This window comes from Limulus polyphemus, unplaced genomic scaffold (genome assembly GCF_000517525.1).
Source record: "Limulus polyphemus unplaced genomic scaffold, Limulus_polyphemus-2.1.2 Scaffold729, whole genome shotgun sequence".
Taxonomy (NCBI): Eukaryota; Metazoa; Arthropoda; class Merostomata; order Xiphosura; family Limulidae; genus Limulus; species Limulus polyphemus.
The window spans coordinates 370,241-390,189 of record NW_013666339.1 but is presented as its reverse complement, the minus strand read 5'-3'; the positions used below and the strand labels follow the sequence as shown (position 1 = coordinate 390,189).

General features: G+C 33.2%; 1 protein-coding gene across 1 annotated transcript; it reads right to left on the bottom strand.

Moving 5' to 3' along the window:
* Positions 1-1,196: 1,196 nt before the first annotated feature.
* LOC106460213 (inverted formin-2-like) lies at positions 1,197-1,664 on the bottom strand. Its single transcript, XM_013919898.1, has one exon. The coding sequence runs from the start codon at positions 1,662-1,664 to the stop codon at positions 1,197-1,199; it is 468 nt and encodes a 155-aa protein (XP_013775352.1).
* Positions 1,665-19,949: the final 18,285 nt, after the last annotated feature.

The window sequence follows — 19,949 nt, the reverse complement described above, 5'->3', positions numbered from 1 at the left end:
TTCTGTTCAACTCTGTTACACCCCCTGGTGGGGCAGTGGTAAGTCTACGGACTTACAACGCTAAAATCTAGGTGGTTACAGCAGATAGCCCAGTGTGGCTTTGCAAAAAATAACAAACAAATCAACTATGTAATAAATAATATCGTTTAAAAAATTAAATATACTTTTTTGTATGTCTGTTGTATATCATAACAAAAATAAATATGTTTATGCAAATTATATAAACTATTAACGTTCCATACTGATTACTTCACCCTCTCTCAACTAATCAAACGAACATCACTCTTACCACAAAAATTGTAGCATGGCTGATCTCGTCTGCTTACTTTACACAAACATCTGTATCTTTTTTTTTCATCTTTATATCTGCCTCCGCAGTTATACCATTTTCATTTCATCTTGCATTCTACTCTCTCTCTTTTTCTTTTCTTTTTTTTGGCCTTTTTATTTTAGTTCGTTCTCGTTGGTTTTTGACTCATACATATGTCATATCTCAACTAGAAAAATAAAAGGATCTCTTTGACAATGTACTCATCTGTTTATTAATTTTTACTCCAAATATATATATATAGAGAGAGGGAGAAGTTGGTAAAGTGGTCGACTTGAATATGTGTAGAATAGCAGAGGTCGTCGTTAATGTTCTTCATTTTTTATTTTTTGTTGATTTACCCGCCATTTCACGGATTTTGAGCTGTTCGCTTCCTTGATTAAAAGTAAGAGAAAGCTGTTGCTTATAGTTAAATCCAATCTAGTCATTCCATTTCTTGATGCCTGACTTGGCCTGGTGGTTAGGGTGATCAGCTTTCAATCTGCGGGTCGCTGATTCCCCGTCGCGGAACATGCTCGCTCTTTCAACCGTGGAACGTTATAATGTTTTGGACAATTCCAGTATTAGTTAGTAAAAGAGTAGCCCAAGTATTGACGGTGAATGGTGTTGACTAATTTCCATCTCTTTGATCTGTCCCGGCCAAATTAGGGATGGCTAGTGCAGATATCCTTCTTGTAGCTTTGCGCGAAATTCAAACCATTGCTTCAATGAGTCTTTTATTGGAATAGGCATTGAAAACATCCACCCAGTTCAGATGTTAATAATATAATTGTGTATAATTTAAACAAAGATCCACTTTTTTTAATTTGTTTTATTCATTATACGATTAAATATGAGATACTGTACCGCGGGACATATTTCTAAGTTTTTAATTTGTTGATTGCTTAATCGTTGTTTTATAAACAACTCTGATTATTCTCGCTTTTAAACTCATACGTGGAGGAATAGGCAAGTAAGCTGTCAACATTTGTAGGTCACCAGGAGGAATAGGCAAGTAAGCTGTCAACATTTGTAGGTCACCAGGAGGAATAGGCAAGTAAGCTGTCAACATTTGTAGGTCACCAGGAGGAATAGGCAAGTAAGCTTTCAACATTTGTAGGTCACCAGGAGGAATAGGCAAGTAAGCTTTCAACATTTGTAGGTCACCAGGAGGAATAGGCAAGTAAGCTGTCAACATTTGTAGGTCACCAGGAGGAATAGGCAAGTAAGCTGTCAACATTTGTAGGTCACCAGGAGGAATAAGCAAGTAAGCTGTCAACATTTGTAGGTCACCAGGAGGAATAGGCAAGTAAGCTGTCAACATTTGTAGGACACCAGCAGAAACGCAACCAAACATGCGTGTAAGACGGGACAGTATACACTCCCACCTTTATTATCTTGTTTTATTTTCCTTAACCAACAGATATAATTAAGCATACTTACACATTTAAAAAATATATATCAGAGGCGGAGTACTCCTTTAAGGCTTGAGATTCAATGTGTATTTGAGTTAACTGTTAACACGTAAAAATGGCATTGTCATTGTCAAGAAAGTGCAATTGCTGCTTGCACATGGAATTATGAAAATTTGTTTGTAGAGATACCAATTTTTCTACAAGTGTTCCCGTATTTTATTTACAATTCACGGTCGTCTTATTTTAATGAACTTGGCCGTTGTTCCCATGATATCGTCGTAGCAAGATGCGTTCCTTATTTAAAATAATATCATCGTAGCAAGATGTGTTCCTTATTTAAAATAATATCATCGTAGCAAGATGTGTTTCTTATTTATAATAATATCGTCGTAGCAAGATGTGTTCGTTACTTATAATAATATCATCATTGCAAGATGTGTTTTTATTTATAATAATATTGTCGTAGCAACAAGATGTGTTCCTTATTTATAATAATATCGTCGTAGCAAAATATGTTCCTTACTTATAATAATATCACCATTGCAAGATGTGTTCCTTATTTATAATAATATCATCGTGGCAAGATGTGTTCCTTACTTATAATAATATCATTGTGGCAAGATGTGTTCCTTATTTATAATAATATTGTCGTAGCAACAAGATGCGTTCCTTATTTACAATAATATCGTCGTAGCAACAAGATGTGTTCCTTATTTATAATAATATCATCATTGTCACTGACGACTTTGACTTATGTAATTAATATTTGGTTTCGTATTTTAATCATTGAATAAAACTTATTAGACTCTAGTTTTTTCTCTAAATGTTGTCTTCAAACGGTTAATTAGCATATAATATACGTAATTCATTAAAAGAAGATTGACTACCCCTGATTGTGCACGTGTTCTTGTTTTCTTGTTGTCTATAGTACAAAACTGTCATCGTTCACAGTAGCATCGCCTCTGACGTCGACTAATAATACATCCGACTAGAATTACAGTGTTCGTGGCCTCTCCTCTTCTGTGACTTTGTTTTGTGAAAGCGTGCCATATGCGAGGATAGATGACATTCACGTGCAACTTTTTTGAATGCGATTCTCAAAATCACTTGATAAACGGTTTTAAATGTAATTTAATAAACTCGGAGTATTAATCGACAATAAATGAATAGTGTAAATCAATATTGGATACGATTTGAAATATTATATATATACATATATATATATTATCATCTAGCTCCAAGTGGCACAGCAGTATGTCTGCAGACTTACAACGCTAAAAACCGGGTTTTGATACCCGTAGTGGGCAGAGCACATATAGCCCATTGTAGAGCTTTGCGTTTATCTTCAAACAACCAATTTGTTCATTTAATGATACAGCACCATAACAACAAGTTGTTGTTTACGTTACACTTAAATTTGAAAACGTTATTGATTTAAGTAATTTTTGCGATATTGCGAGGTTGTCCAATTTGACATTTCTGTAAAAGAGGACTCATTGTGAGTTGAGCGAGGGTTTGTCTGTATAAAACTTACATTTTAACAAGTAAACCGTGCCGACTCCGGAATTCTGAAAGTTGGGATGGCAGAGAGATGGTCTTGGGGGGTGAGGTTTTTTTCTTTTTTTAAAGCATAAGTGGAAGGAAGTCTATGAAAGATAACTTAAGAAGACCTGAGGGCTAACCAGAGATTGGATAATGTTTTGTTGGATAGGTTTTCCTTGTGGGGTTGCTTAACAACTGAAAACACTATATTTTGAGAGATGTAGTTTTTGCTAAATATTTTTAGAGAAATGTTTAAAGGAGGCAGACAAATTTCAAGGTGGTGCCTGCCACCTCTTTGTATCGGCATTGGTGTAAAGTGAGTTTAAGAAGCGTCAACACTAGAGGAATTGTTTTGAAAATATTGTAACGGACAGAAACAAATCGTATTTTGAGCGCACACCTATTGAATGCTAACTTTTATCAAAATACTTCAGGAGACTCGTATTGTTCTGGCGTTGTAGAAGGAGTGGGTATTACAAAGTCCACATATAGTGCTATCTGCAACCCAATAACACGTTTTTTTTTCCTTTGAGAGTACAAACAGTAATTACGTAAATCGTGCTTGATAAATAACAAACTAATATAAATGTAACAAAACCACAGCGTGAGCAGAAGGCGAGGGAGAGGAAAACGCCTTTATTATTAGATCTAGCAAAATAAGCGTTGATTTCCTCGTGCTGATATAGTAACCCACCCACAAGTTAAAGTCATTCATTGGGCAGTCCAGGTAGATATTGACACGCAACGAAAGAGTAAAGTAGGTGCGTAAATGAGCTACAATCCACGTTCCATCTTTCAGAAGAGTTCGCCTACGTACGTCACTGTTAACAACAACCATTAATCAGGCACGGGACTGTTGTTTCATACATACGAGGGTAATGTATAATTAGCCAGTGTGCGTGTCATTGCCATGAGCCAAATTAGACGTTTCACCCAACCTGGGTTAACAAATAACACATCATACTTTTTATTGCGCTGTGCCTAATACAAAAGAAGGTATACAGTAACTACAGGAAACGTCGCACACATTAAAGGATTCCTTTAAGATTTCTGATTCTGATTCTACTCTATTAGTCTTTCAATGTTTGATTTATCAACTATGGCAGAGATACAGCGCGTAAAGTGTTATTTAGCAATTATAACGGAAAATAATAGCAATGTGTTAGTTAACAACTGTAGCGGAGAAAAGTGGTAACGTGTTATTTAACAAATGTGTCAGAGATACAGCGGTGGTTTTATTTAACTACTATGTCGAAGATACAGAAAAACGTCATAAATGTGAAATTTAGCAATAGGAACAGAGATATAGCAAAAAAGTAACAGATCTGGTAAATGATAAATTCAATAACTGTAGCAGATACATGACAGTAATATATTATTTATCAACTGTGACGGAGAAATAGTAGTAACGTATTATTTAAGAAAATGTAACAAATACACAGAAAATGTGTTATTTAGCAACTGTGGTAGAAATACAATAATACTTGTAAACGTCTTATATATATATACCACGTTGGAAAACTGCAACACTACTTTGTATGAATATATTTTACCAACTATGGCAAAAATACAACAATACTTTGTAAATGTGTTCTTTAGTAACTGTGGCAAAGACACAGTAGGACTTTACTTTTCATAGAAATGTGCCCCTACCAACAATAAATCAAAAGTAAAAGGGGCATTAAGTTATTATCCAAACACGTGGCTCTTAACTAGCTCTGCAGCTTATAAAGCTTTTATGTTTCACCGACAACTAGAGGTTTTTCAACCGGCGTCTGCTTTAAATAACTTTCAAAATAGTCTTTTTGTTGTTGTAGCTTGTTTGATGGGCCTTATTAGTGATGGGCAGACCTCGTTGCCAGTGGCTTACAATTTAAAAAATAGTAATTCCCAGTGGTTTGCAAGTTTAAAACACAGTAGTTGCTATGATTTAAAAGTATAAAACACAACTGTTACGGTGGTTTACAAGATTAAAACATTTTTCTTGCCAGTGATTGATAAGTTTAAACATTGTTGTTACGGTGGTTTACAAGATTAAAACATTTTTCTTACCAGCGATTTACAAGTTTAAAACACAGTTGTTACGGTGGTTTACAAGTTTAAGACATTTTTCTTACCAGCGATTTACAATAATAACTGTGTTTTAAACTTGTAAATCGCTGGTAAGAAAAATGTTTTAATCTTGTAAACCACCGTAACAATTGTGTTTTAAACCGGTGGTTTACAAGATTAAGACATTTTTCTTGCCAGTGATTGATAAGTTTAAAACACAATTGTTACGGTGGTTTACAAGATTAAAACATTTTTCTTATCAGTGATTTAAAAGTTTGAAAATTGTTGTTGTCAGTGATTTACAAGTTCAAAACAAGTATTCCTACGTAATTTGCTGGTAAACTATAGCTGTGAAGAAATTTCAGTTAAAGTAGAAGTAGATGGTGTTCACCATTTTTAAATAGATGAGAGCATTATTGAGATATTGGTTAAAAGTCCTAAATATCTACGATAGTTACAATACTTTCTCATGAACGTACATCCTTATAACTCTATATAGTGGCTTTGGCTATTGTACCCGGTAGAAGTTAATTGTATTGATTATTTACGAGTTTATAATCTGGCTGAACAATTTCGAAATTACAATTCCTTGTTATGCAAATAAGGTAGAAACTATTGAAACAAAAACGAAACTAAAGTTTTTGTTGTAAAAAACATTACAATTTCCTGAGTTTCGAGGATGGCTTTTTGTTCTATTTATTTTTTGTTTGGTAATTTACTATGACATTTATTATAAGAAACACATGAGCACTATATTTTTAATCACTATTGATTACGAAATGAAAGTTAGGATAATAAAAATTAGCATTAAGTCGCTTACAAAAACTATTACTACCCTAGTCACATGTTAAATACTTAAGCATCATTTTTAGGGAAACTTAACGATGATTAAACAACTGGTTGATGAGCGAACTATGTGATTGTCTTTAATTATGCATTATAGTTCCGTGTGTGGGCGTTACGATTTGACAATACTTCAAGTGATATAATATACTGAAGGCACTGTTGATTTGTGTTAAAATTATTTTCTGATATCCACCAGTGTCGTGAGAACATTTCTTCTCTAAATCATACAGCTAATTTATCGTTTCATATGTTAGTAACAGCATAATATCAGCATCAAGGACACCGTAGAAATTGAATTAATAAATGCTGTATTGATTCATCATCCTATTGATGAATTTCTTCTTCTTTGCTGAATTATTTATTTACGTTCGTTTTTAAACTCAAAGCTACACAATAGGCTATCTGAGATGTGCCCACGGCAGGCCTTGAACTCCGATTTTTAGCGTTATAAGCTCGCGAGCTTAACCACTGGGCCACCGAGGGTTTTATTTATGTATATATACCATGAGATTTATAATTGTAGAACATGGGAACTTTGGTTAATAGTTAGAACAATCTAAAGTATTGGTAGTCCTTGATCATCATCAAGATATACAAATAATATGTAATTTTAAGTCGTAGATACGGCAGATTCTTAAACAAGACATGTCAAACTGATTGTTATATTGTCCTTTTTCTTGTGAACATTAAGACCCGTGGAATGGATTAGCCACGCTATCACATTGTTACCGATGTAAAGTGGTCATCGTTATCGAAAAATTAAAGGAAAAGGCCGGACATAACCTGGAAGTTAGCGTGTTCGGACTGCTAAATCCAAGGATTCGTGGTTCGCGGTGCGTTGCTCTAAAATTGTGATCCAAACTTTGGTGTCGTGGGTGCGTTATAAGAGTGTCGGTCAAATCTTACTATTTTGTCAGACGTAGAGTAGAGCAAGAGTTGGCGATGGGTGCTGTTAATTTGCTATCTTCTCTCTAGTATATCAACTGAAAATTAGGGACGGCTAGCGCAAGTAGCCTTTGAGTAGCTTTGCGCGAATATCAAAAAACAAAGAAACCCTTAACATAATCAAATTTTCTAGCAATTTGCAAAAACGAAACGCCTTTAATAATCCAGGTAGTAATGGAGCTAAAAATACTTAAATGTTCAAAGAGAAAGTTATGATATCCACTTTTAATTTAGATCAAAATGCAGCCTGTTCTTACTACAAAAATTTGTATTTTAAAATACCATAAGCTTCATTTTCAATACTTAAAATAATAATGATGATAACAAACGAAGAGAGACGGCACTTTTTAGGAAAGAAGTCTGGTGTTAAACCTATGTAGTGATCTATATTATTCAGTAATAAATACGCGAGGACTTTTATTTAAATAAATAAACGTATGTATATGTGTGAAAGAAATAAACATTCTTACATATTTAACATAAGCTGAGTACATAGTGGACGAAGAGTATTGAACACAGCAATGAATACTGAAAGAGGCATATTCATAGAAATCATTAAAGGGGGTAACAATTTGATAGTGAAAAAAAAGGCTACAGGTTAATTCTAAAAATACGGGACTAGATTGCTGACAAGGTGCAATTAAATAGAAATAGTAGATGGTTAGGTTTAAAAATTAACATTATTATGTACCAATTAAACCTTTGATGTTTCCATTAAAGTTTCAGGTTACGGCTTCGGAGTGACGAGGTAATTGTAAATCGTGCGTGAACAATTATAACACACAAAAGCAGACAGATATTTGTATGTAATTACTTTAATTACAGCTTATGTTCATGAAAACTTTCACACGCTTGTTTCAGCTCAAACTTACAGGCTTTGTACAGAATGGTTTATTCTTCAGCTCTAATTCTATGTTTTTTACGTTGTTCGGCAGCTTTAACTGTAGCCCCCCAGTGGCACACTGGTATGTCTGCGGACTTATACTGCTAAAAACCGAGTTTCGATACCCGTGGTGGGCAGAGCACGGATAGCCCTTTATGTAGCTTTTTGCTTAATAACAAACAAACAGCAACTTTAACTGTATCTTGTGCATGAAGATTTTCCAACTGTAAGCATTGTGCAAAAATTAGAGACTTGGTCAACAGTTCCAACTATAGACTTTGTGTGTGTTGTCATTTGTTCATTAGCTTTAACTGTACGTTTTGTATTAAGCGATATGTTAGTCAACCCTAACCATACGTTTTGTACTAAGTGATTTGTTCATCAGCTCTAACTGTAGGTTTTGTACTAAGTGATTTGTTCATTAGCTCTAACTGTACGTTTTATACTAAGTGATTTGTTCATCAGCTCTAACTACGTTTTGTAATAAGCAATTTTTCATCAATTTAACTATACGTTTTGTACTAAGTGATTTGTTCATCAGCTCTAACTGTACGTTTTGTACTAAGTGATTTGTTCATCAGCTCTAACTACGTTTTGTATTAAGCGATATGTTCGTCAAACTTAACTGTACGTTCTGTACTAAGCAATTTTTCATCAATTCTAACTATACGTTTTGTCCTAAGTGATTTGTTCATCAGCTCTAATTGTACGTCTTGTACTAAGCGATTTGTCCGTCTGTTCTAACTGTACATTTTGTACTAAGTGATTTGTTCATCAGCTCTAACTACGTTTTGTATTAAGCGATATGTTCGTCAAACTTAACTGTACGTTCTGTACTAAGTGATTTGTTCATCAGCTCTAACTGTACGTCTTGTACTAAGCGATTTGTCCGTCTGCTCTAACTGTACGTTTTGTACTAAGTGATTTGTTCATCAGCTCTAACTGTACGTTTTGTACTAAGCGATTTGTCCGTCTGTTCTAACTGTATGTTTTTTACTAAGGTATTTGTTCAACAGTTCTAACTGTATGATTTGTTCTAAGGTATTTGTTCATCTGTTCTAACTGTATGGTTTGTACTAAGCGATTCCTTTATCAGCTATACCTGTACGTCTTGTACGAAGCGATTTGTCTGTCTTATCTAACTGTACGTTTTGTACTAAGTGATTTGTTCATGAGTTCTAAATGTACATTTTATATACATATATATATATATATATTAAGTGAACACGAGCTGATGAGTTTATCATCTTGAGTGCAGTGTGGAATTTATTATTCACTTTGAAAAAGAAATACATTTCTTATAAATATTTATCAAAGTTATAACTTTATTTTGATTTTACTAGAGGTGAGCTATTATTATAGGTGAAATTATGATAATAATGTTTTTCTCACACCACACATAAACGTCCAAAATGTCTGTTTAAAACATAGCTTTTTTATTTATTGCTACAAAAGTATTCGGTGTAATTACATGCATATATATATAAATCAACCAACCGATTGATCATATCTAGCTATTAGAGTGCGCTTCTACGTACTGATGGTAAGTAGAAAAAAAGAAATTATATAAAGTAATACGTTCGAATATAAAGACACTTTTACGTCACGCTCTCTCAGAAAGAATAAATTGGAGCAACATGTTAATCTTAAAAGAAAATTAGATAATTCAGAGACCTAAAAAAGTGTATAACATAATAACAACCCAGGCAAAACATAATCAGTAATATTCTAATATTCCCAATTTCTACCAGTTTTTATGTCGCTTTGAAGTATTCCGATCATGACATGTGTAGCATCAATTAGAGCTGTAGTGTGTTCCTACACTTAGCTGATGACATACTGAATACTGCCATCTCAAAGGAATGTTTCATCCAACGTGAAAGTCATGCCAGTTCATCGCGTGCGTTTTTCTTCCATTGTATAAATTTAACATTGTTTCCAAGGTTACACCCCCTCCATCAAAGCTGACCTTAAATTACAGCCAAGTACTTAGAGAGTAACAGGGCTTTTACCTACAAACTGACCTACACAATAGACCCTACTGTCCCTGATGGCCGCGCGGGCTGGTAATGAGTGTTATTTATTAGCGTTTTTAAAGACGGTCTCCGGGCTATATTATTAAGACTCCGTGTATACAGCGTCATGCATAGAACTTCAACACACCTGACCTCTATTTCTATTTGAAATCCATCATGGGGAAAGATGGTGGTGTTCTTGTGCCAGACTTTCAATATGTAATGTTTTTCTTCTTGAACCTTGAAATGTGGGGAAAGCATTAGGTTGAATGGCACCGGAACGTTCGTAAATTGTGCAGAAATGTGCTTATGCACGTGCATGTGTATGCACAAATGTGTTTTTGTATGTGTCTGTACATTTTTTCAACACACACACACACACACACCTTAAAGATGTTTCATAATGTCGAGTCAAATTTTATAGAAAGTTCAAATCTTGCCTATAGGGTGGATTGGATCGATTTTTAAATATCGTTTATACGGTGGAATGGGTCAGTTTTTAAAATCACTTATACGGTGGAATGGATTAGTTTTGGATTTAATTGGTATACCGAACAAAAGTAATAATACTTATGTATATATCCAGAAAAACGAAAAGATGCATATTTCTGATTTTCGAGTTTTTGTTGTTTATCGTTCATATTCTGGAGCCTGAACATACAATTAAACATTACATTTCATGTATAAAGAAACAATTAGCCTAATTTATAAATTTTTCCAGTGTTCTAGATTTTACTAATATCTCAGTAATGAGTGAAGCTCAACAAGTGCTCCACAATGTATCTTTACACTTTAGCCCTTCTGTTACCAACAAATACATTACGTGCCCGCATTTGATAACACAACTGTACCATTTCATTACTAAAATTTTTACAATAATAATTATAATTCATTAATTTACTGTAAAAGCTCCGTTGGTAGTAAAGATAAATGTTTGGTACAAAAGATGAGTGAGAAATACCAACTGTGTGGAACCAAATCACCTACTTATAACATAGAAGTACAATGGTTTTAATTAATGCAAAAACGTGCTGTTCAGCGGCAGAAAGAAACGTGTTCTTGAGTCGCCCTGTTCTACACCAAGTTTTCAAATGTTTTTTAAACATAAGAATCTAGCATGCTTTATTTTCAGTTTCAATCTCTCTTTGATTACTAGGGCGAGTGAGTATCTACATAATATCGTATTTCTCATACTGCAATACTTAAGGTATCTTTTTATTATTTTCGGCTTCATATTTGTGCCCGTAATATAAGTTTAAAAGACACACTCTTGACCTAAGCCTCTTACAAAGTACAAAGATACAAAAAACGTGTTACGTTAACAACTGATAAAGAATTATTTATTTATTGAACAGAAACCTTAGGTCAGATATGAAAATAGGACAAATTCGGGCATGTGTATTGTCTTTTATGACGTTATTTTGCTTGAATTTCTAATATATAATATGTAGGAAACTTTAACATAGACTAATTAATGGAAAAAGTGATACTATATTTAGAAAAATAAAACCATACTTGAACGTACTGATTGGATAAACATAAGCCAAAACTGGAATATTAAATGATGCAACGTCTAGCATTAGGACAACTGCATTAAACGACCTTACAAGCACTATAGAATATTTCAGCAAGTCTATGGCAATTATAATTCTATTTAATTTGGTTTGATTAAACAAAGTTAAATAAGTATAACTAGTCAAGTAAGAATAAGTTTATAAAGTGCGTTTTCACAGTTAAGATAAGCTAGCTTGAACAGATTTTGACATGTTCTACATATAAACTGAATTTAGGAATATAGTGGTGAAAAAAAAACGTTATTACGATGAGACATAGCTAATGAAACAAGAATTCCTTCATAAATGGGAAAAAAGTTACTGATGTCACAAATTGAACTGAAGAATTAAAATCTAAGACCTGGCAAAATTCGAAAACGTGACTATGCTTATCGAGCAGATGCTTTAACAAGCTAGATTTTTGTGTTTATAGCGACAGAATTTGGCAAGGTTCTTGAGTTACACCAATTGTCTTGGTAAGCTCAGGAGTATTAGTTTTTTTTATATAATCTTGGCAGGAAGTGTCCAATTAAGAGTTTCATAATTCAAATGTCAAAGGTGGAACTGCCCTTATTTGAAATGAAGCGGAAGTAGCTTTTAAACTGTGCCAATTATCTTGGTCTGTAGAGCTCAGAATTCATATATTGTTATCACAGCTGAGCCAACCTTATTACAAAGTCCACAAACTGAAAATAAATACAATAATTGGCTCAAAACTATATATATATATAGTGTATATATATATAATATTTTCTGAAACGCATTCTGGGTTCCCTTGTGACCACTCAGGACTTTCAAAGTCGTTATTATTTTACTCCTTCTAGCATCATGATAACACACTACAGCGACATATATATTAACTCCCTGATTATAACTTAATAAGCAAGATTAATTTCTCTTATCACCAGAGAATGTGCACTTCTGGCTCAAGTGTTTATTCAGTTTGAGGTGTTAAAAAGAATTGTGTAAAAGTTCAAAAAACAATTTATTATTGTTTACGTGTTATACTAAAATTCATATAAACAACATAGGAAAGTTTTATAATAATTAAAATCCAAAATATTTCGAAAGTACAAAACATTCTAAATGTTCCGTAGAATTTTTGTTTGCATTTTTCTTCTTTTTTTTTGCATTCTAAAAGTAGCTATCAGTCATCATTGTTAATTTTAATATAACAAATATTCGATGGTTTTAACTAATGCAGAACTTGCTGTTCCATGTCATATTCAAAAAATGTTCTTCAGTACTGGGATCAAAGACGTTATTCAACACCAGAATCAAACATGTTCTTCAGTACTAGGATCAAAGATGGTATTCAACACTAGAATCAAACATGTTCTTCAGTACTAGGATCAAAGATGTTATTCAACACCAGAATCAAACATGTTCTTCAGTACTAGGATCAAAGACGTTATTCAACACCAGAATCAAACATGTTCTTCAGTACTAGGATCAAAGATGGTATTCAACACTAGAATCAAGCATGTTCTTTAACACTCGAAAAAAACATGTTCTTCAGTACTAGGATCAAAGATGGTATTCAACACTAGAATCAAGCATGTTCTTTAACACTCGAAAAAACATGTTCTTCAGTACTAGGATCAAAGATGTTATTCAACACCAGAATCAAACATGTTATTCAGTACTAGGATCAAAGATGTTATTCAACACCAGAATCAAACATGTTCTTCAGCACTAAGATCAAAGATGTTCTTCAACACTATGATCAAAGATGTTCTTTAACACCAGAATCAAAGATGTTCTTCCGTGCTTGGATCAAAAATGCGCATCAGCATTAAGATCAAAGATGCTTTTCAGCGCTAGGATAAAAAATTTCCTATGTACCAGGATCAGGAATGTTCTTCAACACTAGGCTCAAACCCGCCTTTCTACACTACACTCTTCACCCTGTAAGTCATAGATTACGATATCTATTGTCTTAGCTTTTTCGCTCTCTTTTAATCAATCGCTTCTTAATCTAAATTTATCAATATGAAGTGTGAATCTTACGGATAAATTTTATTGTTCTTGAGGATAGAAGAAAATATCATTATCTACTGTGCACATTGTTTTGATAAGCATGTCTCGCAAAATTCCCATTGGCCTGTTACTTGAAACAATTTTTGTCTCAAATTAGTTTAATATATATATATATATATATACATATATAAATATAAGTATTTGCTTTAGAAAATAATAATATCTCAAATAAAATCATCTGAAACCATACAGAATGAATATTCTGAATACGATTCCCATCAATAACAAACCGTTTTAAGTTTATCGTAATCTTTAGTCCTTTTAATTTTCTGGTCTAATAATTGCCTTTGTGTCTTTCATGTTTTGTACACAAGCGTTCGGCTAATATTTCTTGATTGAAGAAAACAGATGTTCTACCAAGCAATAAATAAATCTTGACAGGTTTAACTCCATGGAGTAAAGGTATAGTAAAAGTTTGGTATGGTATAGAAGATATGCGTCTGAAGATATTTTCTATCAAAGAGTATATTATTTTGATACGTTTTGTCTTAAAGAATTTTGCACCATGAAGTATTGGTATTTTAATAGATCTGATAATAGAGTAGGAATATTTCAGTACATTTTGTACAATAATGCTAGATATATTATTATATGTTTTTAACAGCAAAGTAGGGTGTTTCCAACAGATTTTCATGTAACTCAGGGGAATGGCAACATATTTGGTATAACAGATAAAACATTATACCACAGAGCAAGGGCATTTTAACAGTTGTTTTGCCATAGAGCGGGCATGTATAAGATTTTATATCGTGGTTTCGACTTAACAAAAAATATAGCAGGAAAATATTAATGGATTTTGTAAAACTAATTAATTTTTTAAACAAGTTTTGTGTTATAGCTCTAGAGTATCTTGACACATGTACCGTTGTCTGTCCATTATCTTACTTTAAAATTACAAGCCATCTGTTATTTGTTCATTCAACTCATCAAATAACATCAATCCTTTTCTAAAGTAGCAGTATCCCGTTCACAGCCAGCAAAATTTATTAACCATTTATTTATCTATCTCATTAATGTAAATCCCAAAGTTCCTAACATTCAGCTCTGAAGTATTCCATTTGTGACATTAATCCCATTTATAACAACCCTTCAAGGAAATCAGGTTCTGGTGTGTTTTTTGTTGTTGTTTTTTAACCAGGTTTATAGCTATCCATTTCTTTCGCTGCAACGAGGAAAAGTTTGAAGGTTTGTTAAACCTTTTAATTAGTCAATTTTAGGAGACTACAAGGTTGTTAAAGTTAGCTGATATCTAAGTCAGTATCTATAGAGGATGAACCTAGGATCCTCTAGCTTTTAGTCATTGAAGCTTATAAAGAGAAAAGTATCTGTAGAGATTTCCCCAGGATATTACCAGTATTTAAAAATAACGTTAACGGGAATAGTCAGAGAGTTTTGATATTTCTAAGAAGAGAAATCCAACAGTTCAAGAGTTGACTTTATTTGCTTAACTTTATTTGGGTTAATATTTTAATTCATTAAGCAAATTATTTAGTAACAAGTTAATTTAACGTGTTTTCATTCTTATAGTCATCTAGTCATTATTTAACAAGCAGTGGTATGATTGTCTCCCTGATTTTTTTTTTCTAATCCGGTTTCCCTAGTTTTAGTTTCGCTAGACTGAAGATAAGGGGAACAGTGTCCATCCTTTTAGTTTCGCTAGGTTGTACATAGGGACAGCTTAGTCCTTCCTTTTAGTTTCGCTAGGTTGTACATAGGGACAGCTTAGTCCTTTCTTGTAGTTTCGCTAGGTTGTACAGAGGGACAGCTTAGTCCTTCCTTTTAGTTTCGCTAGGTTGTACATAGGGACAGCTTAGTCCTTTCTTGTAGTTTCGTTAGACAGTAGATAAAGACAGCGAAGTTTCATCGAACAGTAGATAGGAACAGAAAAGCCCTTGGGTGTAGATTCATTAAACGGCAGATGGAGACAACGGAGCTCTTGGTTGTAGTTTCATTAAACAGTAAATAGAAATCGCGGTGCCCTAACCTGTTGTTTCGTTAACGAATAGGAAATACGCCACCACCAGTCGAACAACGGTCATAATCGTTCAGTAAACATTTTTGAGTCTCAGTTTTCTTTCGATATGCTTCCCCATTAAAACAGTTATATTTGAAGTGATTTTAATGTTTAGAAATATTTTTAATGCTGCTGAATAACATTTTACTATAGCATTAAACTTTTTTAAAATTTATTAGTGTATTAAACGTCAGAAATTTCAGTAAAAGATCAAACGCTCCTTGTGATATGGCCTCTTTAAAAACAGCAAAAATGCATGCGCGGCATATCTTATTAAGTTGATAGTCGGTTAATAAATTACAGAAAAAACCTATTTGAAAAACAAGCAAAAAAAACTCCGTACGTAAATTGTAACCGCTAATCAAGCTAATGGGTCTATCGAGCTACAGAAAGTTCGTAAGTTTAAGCTTCTAATTGCATTCTTTCAAGTATGCTACAAGAAAAATAAGAAAAGCTTGTCTGGCATGATTTCAAACTTTCTTCAGTGAACTTTTGTTTTTTACTTACAGTGCTCAAAACACAAAACTAACCTTTAAAAATGTTAGCTGCTTCTTGGTAAATATCTTTAAGATGTTTTTTTTAGTAAAGATGCCCCCGGTGGCTCAGCAGTAGGTCTGAAGGTTTATAACGCTCAAAATCAGGTTTTGATGCAGCAGAAATAGCCTAGTGTGTAGCTTTGCACTCAACAACAAACAAACAAAATGAATACAAATACGACCTGAGTAGGTTCAATATAATTTGGCTATATTATGCAAATGTTTGTAAGAAACAGGGATTACCATTAATGGAAAATATACACTCTACTAACCATACAGCCTGTGTTTATGCTAATAAACTTTAAGACAGTCATTTTGAATACATTTTAAATCTAAGTAAAGTTTTCTCCATTCATCGAGATGCGTTTTATAAAAGTAACCATTAATTGTTACTTTTTTTCGTAAGGAAAGGATTATTGGAAGTAGCTATGTTAATAAATACCATATCTGTAAACATGTATATTTTTTAAGGATATTTCATAAAACAGGTTTATAGGGACTTGAAACATCACCTCTTCTTATATAACATGTCTTTAATTAAACAAAACAATGAACGTGATAACTGTTAGGTTACGGAGATTGCAAGTTTCCAAATCTGTTGTGTTTATAAATTTTCGAAAGCAATGTTTTTAAATTGAATGTTGTATTAATAGCTGTAGTTATTGTTTGACGCTTTTTCAAATGTCTCGAGATCTGCGACATAAGAACTATTAACTGAGTATAAATCCAGAAAATGTGAATACTTTTTTAAATTTTAATCACATAAACATGAATCTAGTCTGATTAAACACATTTAATGGACTGTTCGTTCGTACAGTTAAATGGCTGAATACTGCAAGAATTATAAACCTAATTCAGCATTTGTACCAAACACTAAACTTACGCGATGAAAAATATTAACATGTAGTGTGTTAAGAACAGACAGTAAAGTTTACTATTTTTATGAAAATTGTATGTAGTATCAAGTTCTACACTGCGCTATCACTAAGACTAACTTTAACTTTCCTTAATATTAAAGCAGAATGTTGGGTTATTTTTGTTAATAATAACTGATTTAATTTAAAACGAGTAATAATAATTTATTGTAATAATTGCTAATAGTAATAATTGATTTCATTAAAAGATAATGATATACGGCTTTCACACTTGCCTTATTTAGCAGCCTTGCTGTATTGAATGTCGCAACCGGAAAACTGAAGTGATCATATCCACTCTTATACTATGACATAAGTGTGACTTTCATGTTATGACATAAGTGTGGTATATTTTACATGTATTATAAATATGAGTAATTGAAGATTATTTCAAATACTTATATGTAAAGTCCCAACTCTGTCTTGATGTTTAGTTAAATACCACGATATTTTGAAGACGTGAGAGGGCCGAGTTTGGCCTATTGGTTACGTACCTGATTAGAAGGTCCAAGATTCGAGTCTGCGATATGCAGCTGGATAAGCTCCACACTTTCAGATATTGGCATGTTACAAAAATGACAATATTTCCGTTATTCGGTTAAGAGTAGTCGTTTGAGCGGCGGGTTATATGTTCGGGTTAAAATAACCTAATACCTTAAAAAATATGAACAGTTTTGTGTACTTTTATTGTGCAGCATTGTTTTACTAACTGCAAGCCTTGCTGCTTTATTTTTCCACCAAAATGAGGTCTTAAAGATTATTCACACATAACTTTATCTAATGGTTTCTTGTGACGTGATTATTTTCTACCTAACCAAATATGAGCACTACACATGTCTCTGCCATACGTATGTCAGCATTAAATAAGTCTACAGTGTTGGTTCCCTGTCGTATAACAATATCACGGATAGAGTTTCTGGAAGTCTAACCTTTTTTGAATTTTAACATCCTTTTTTTGTGTATAACGCTATACTTCTTTGGTTCATTTTATCCAACATTATTTTATACTTCCCAGAGCTGTGACTCAGTACTTTCTCTTTATCATTGTGTTACATTAGTGTTACCTAGCTTAATGACTCCAGTAATTTAAATCAGTAGTGTGCTACAACGTCTTATATTCCTCATTAATACCTCTTGAAATGGGTTTTTCAGTATGTCTTATGTTCCTTCACTGGATGATTCTATGTTTTCACATCAATATTGTGCTATATTCATTAATTTAATGACCCCCACACAATCAGATCATCAATATTTTACGCTCCCCACTAGTATAACTTCTTACCCTCAGTCCACTATTCTCATACAATCAAGTCAACATTGTGATATATTTCTAGCTGAATAACTCCACACAGTTCAGTAGTATGCTATATTCCTTGACCGATTGTATGACTCGGTACATTCAGATCAGCATTTTTTTTTATATTTCGTAGCTGTGTGACTCCACACAATTAGTTCAGAGTTGTGCTGTATTCCTGGATCTGATTGTATGACTCTATACATTCTGATTAGCACTTCGTAGCGATGTGACTTCACACAGTTAGTTCATCAGGAGTTTATACTCTGCATGTACAACTTCAAATTATACTTTAACAGAATATAATATTTCCAAAGGTGTATAATTAAAAGCAAAAATACAGTAAAATAGTGTGTTGCATTTATTATTTTTATAACACACCCACTTTTAATTCAGTAGACCAACAGACTTTATAATTTCACCCACAAAGTAGAAACAAATGTTTACATTTCGCGGATAATCGTCTATTGTATACACAAAGTTAAATTTGATTCACGTGACGTGTGTTGAGTGATCTTTTTATTTTGTACAGAATCGTGAAAATTAATCACAGCTTCTTTCGTAGAGATCATAATTTGAATAGATTTAGTGCTTTGTGGTTTTCAATTTTTCAGATATTCTTGTTTACTGATTGGAATAGGGTTAAAAGTGAAAGGAAACTCATGCATCAATAGAGACTCAATGTACGTGACTTCAAAAATCGTCTACAAAAGGCAAGGGCGATCACATAATGCCAGGAACGTGACTTGGTAATCTGTCTACCGTGTAACCATAAAAAAATTTGACAGCAGTAATTTAGTGCCGTAAAAAGAAGTTTCTTTAATTTAAATGAATTGTTTCTTTTCTTTTCTTCTTTCTTCTGCCCATCGTTTGTCATCCAGAAGCTGTGTTATTGTCTTTTTATGTCTCTGGAACACAATGTTCCTGTTAGCAGCAGGAATTTCGATAGTTGTGTAAGCATTTGAATATGATGTACATTTATATTAAAACACACCTAACTGTCTATCACTTTAAACCTAACTTACAAATAATGTTATAATATTCATAAAATGCATTTTGTTCACTTGCGTTCAAACTCTTGTATTTCGTATTCATGGCAAAGCTACTGAGGATGCCTGCCTCCGCCCCTAATTTTGTACAACTGACCAGAGAGAATGTAACCAGTCAGCAGTACTGTTAATCGATCTGTTTACATCTATGTGTCTGTACAGTAAACAGATCGATTAACAGCACTTTAATGCTATATTTCTAAACATCAGTAATTATATAAATTTCAAAGAAAAATACCTATTTTGTATAAGTACCATTAGAATAAACTGTTGTAGAAAAGATGTTAAAATTAATTTCACTTCTAAGTTTATACTCACAGAAGAACAACTTCATCAACTATAGTTAAAGTAAAGTAAAGAACCCCAATAAAACAGTCCAAGTGCGCCTTTCGATGATGTTAGCTAATCGTAAAAACAGTTTACTGGTAGTTTGTAGGCTTTATAGCCAGCTTTCATTTCGGATCGATATTTTTAGGCTTAACTAAACTGTTTACTTCTGTCGAGCTAGCTCAAGTGTACGCCTAATTTAGATGTAAAGTTTGTA

What these genes read in the sequence shown, in the direction of transcription:
- LOC106460213 (XM_013919898.1), bottom strand. Translation starts at nt 1,664, where the DNA reads ATGTTTGGTTGCGTTTCTGCTGGTGTCCTACAAATGTTGACAGCTTAC.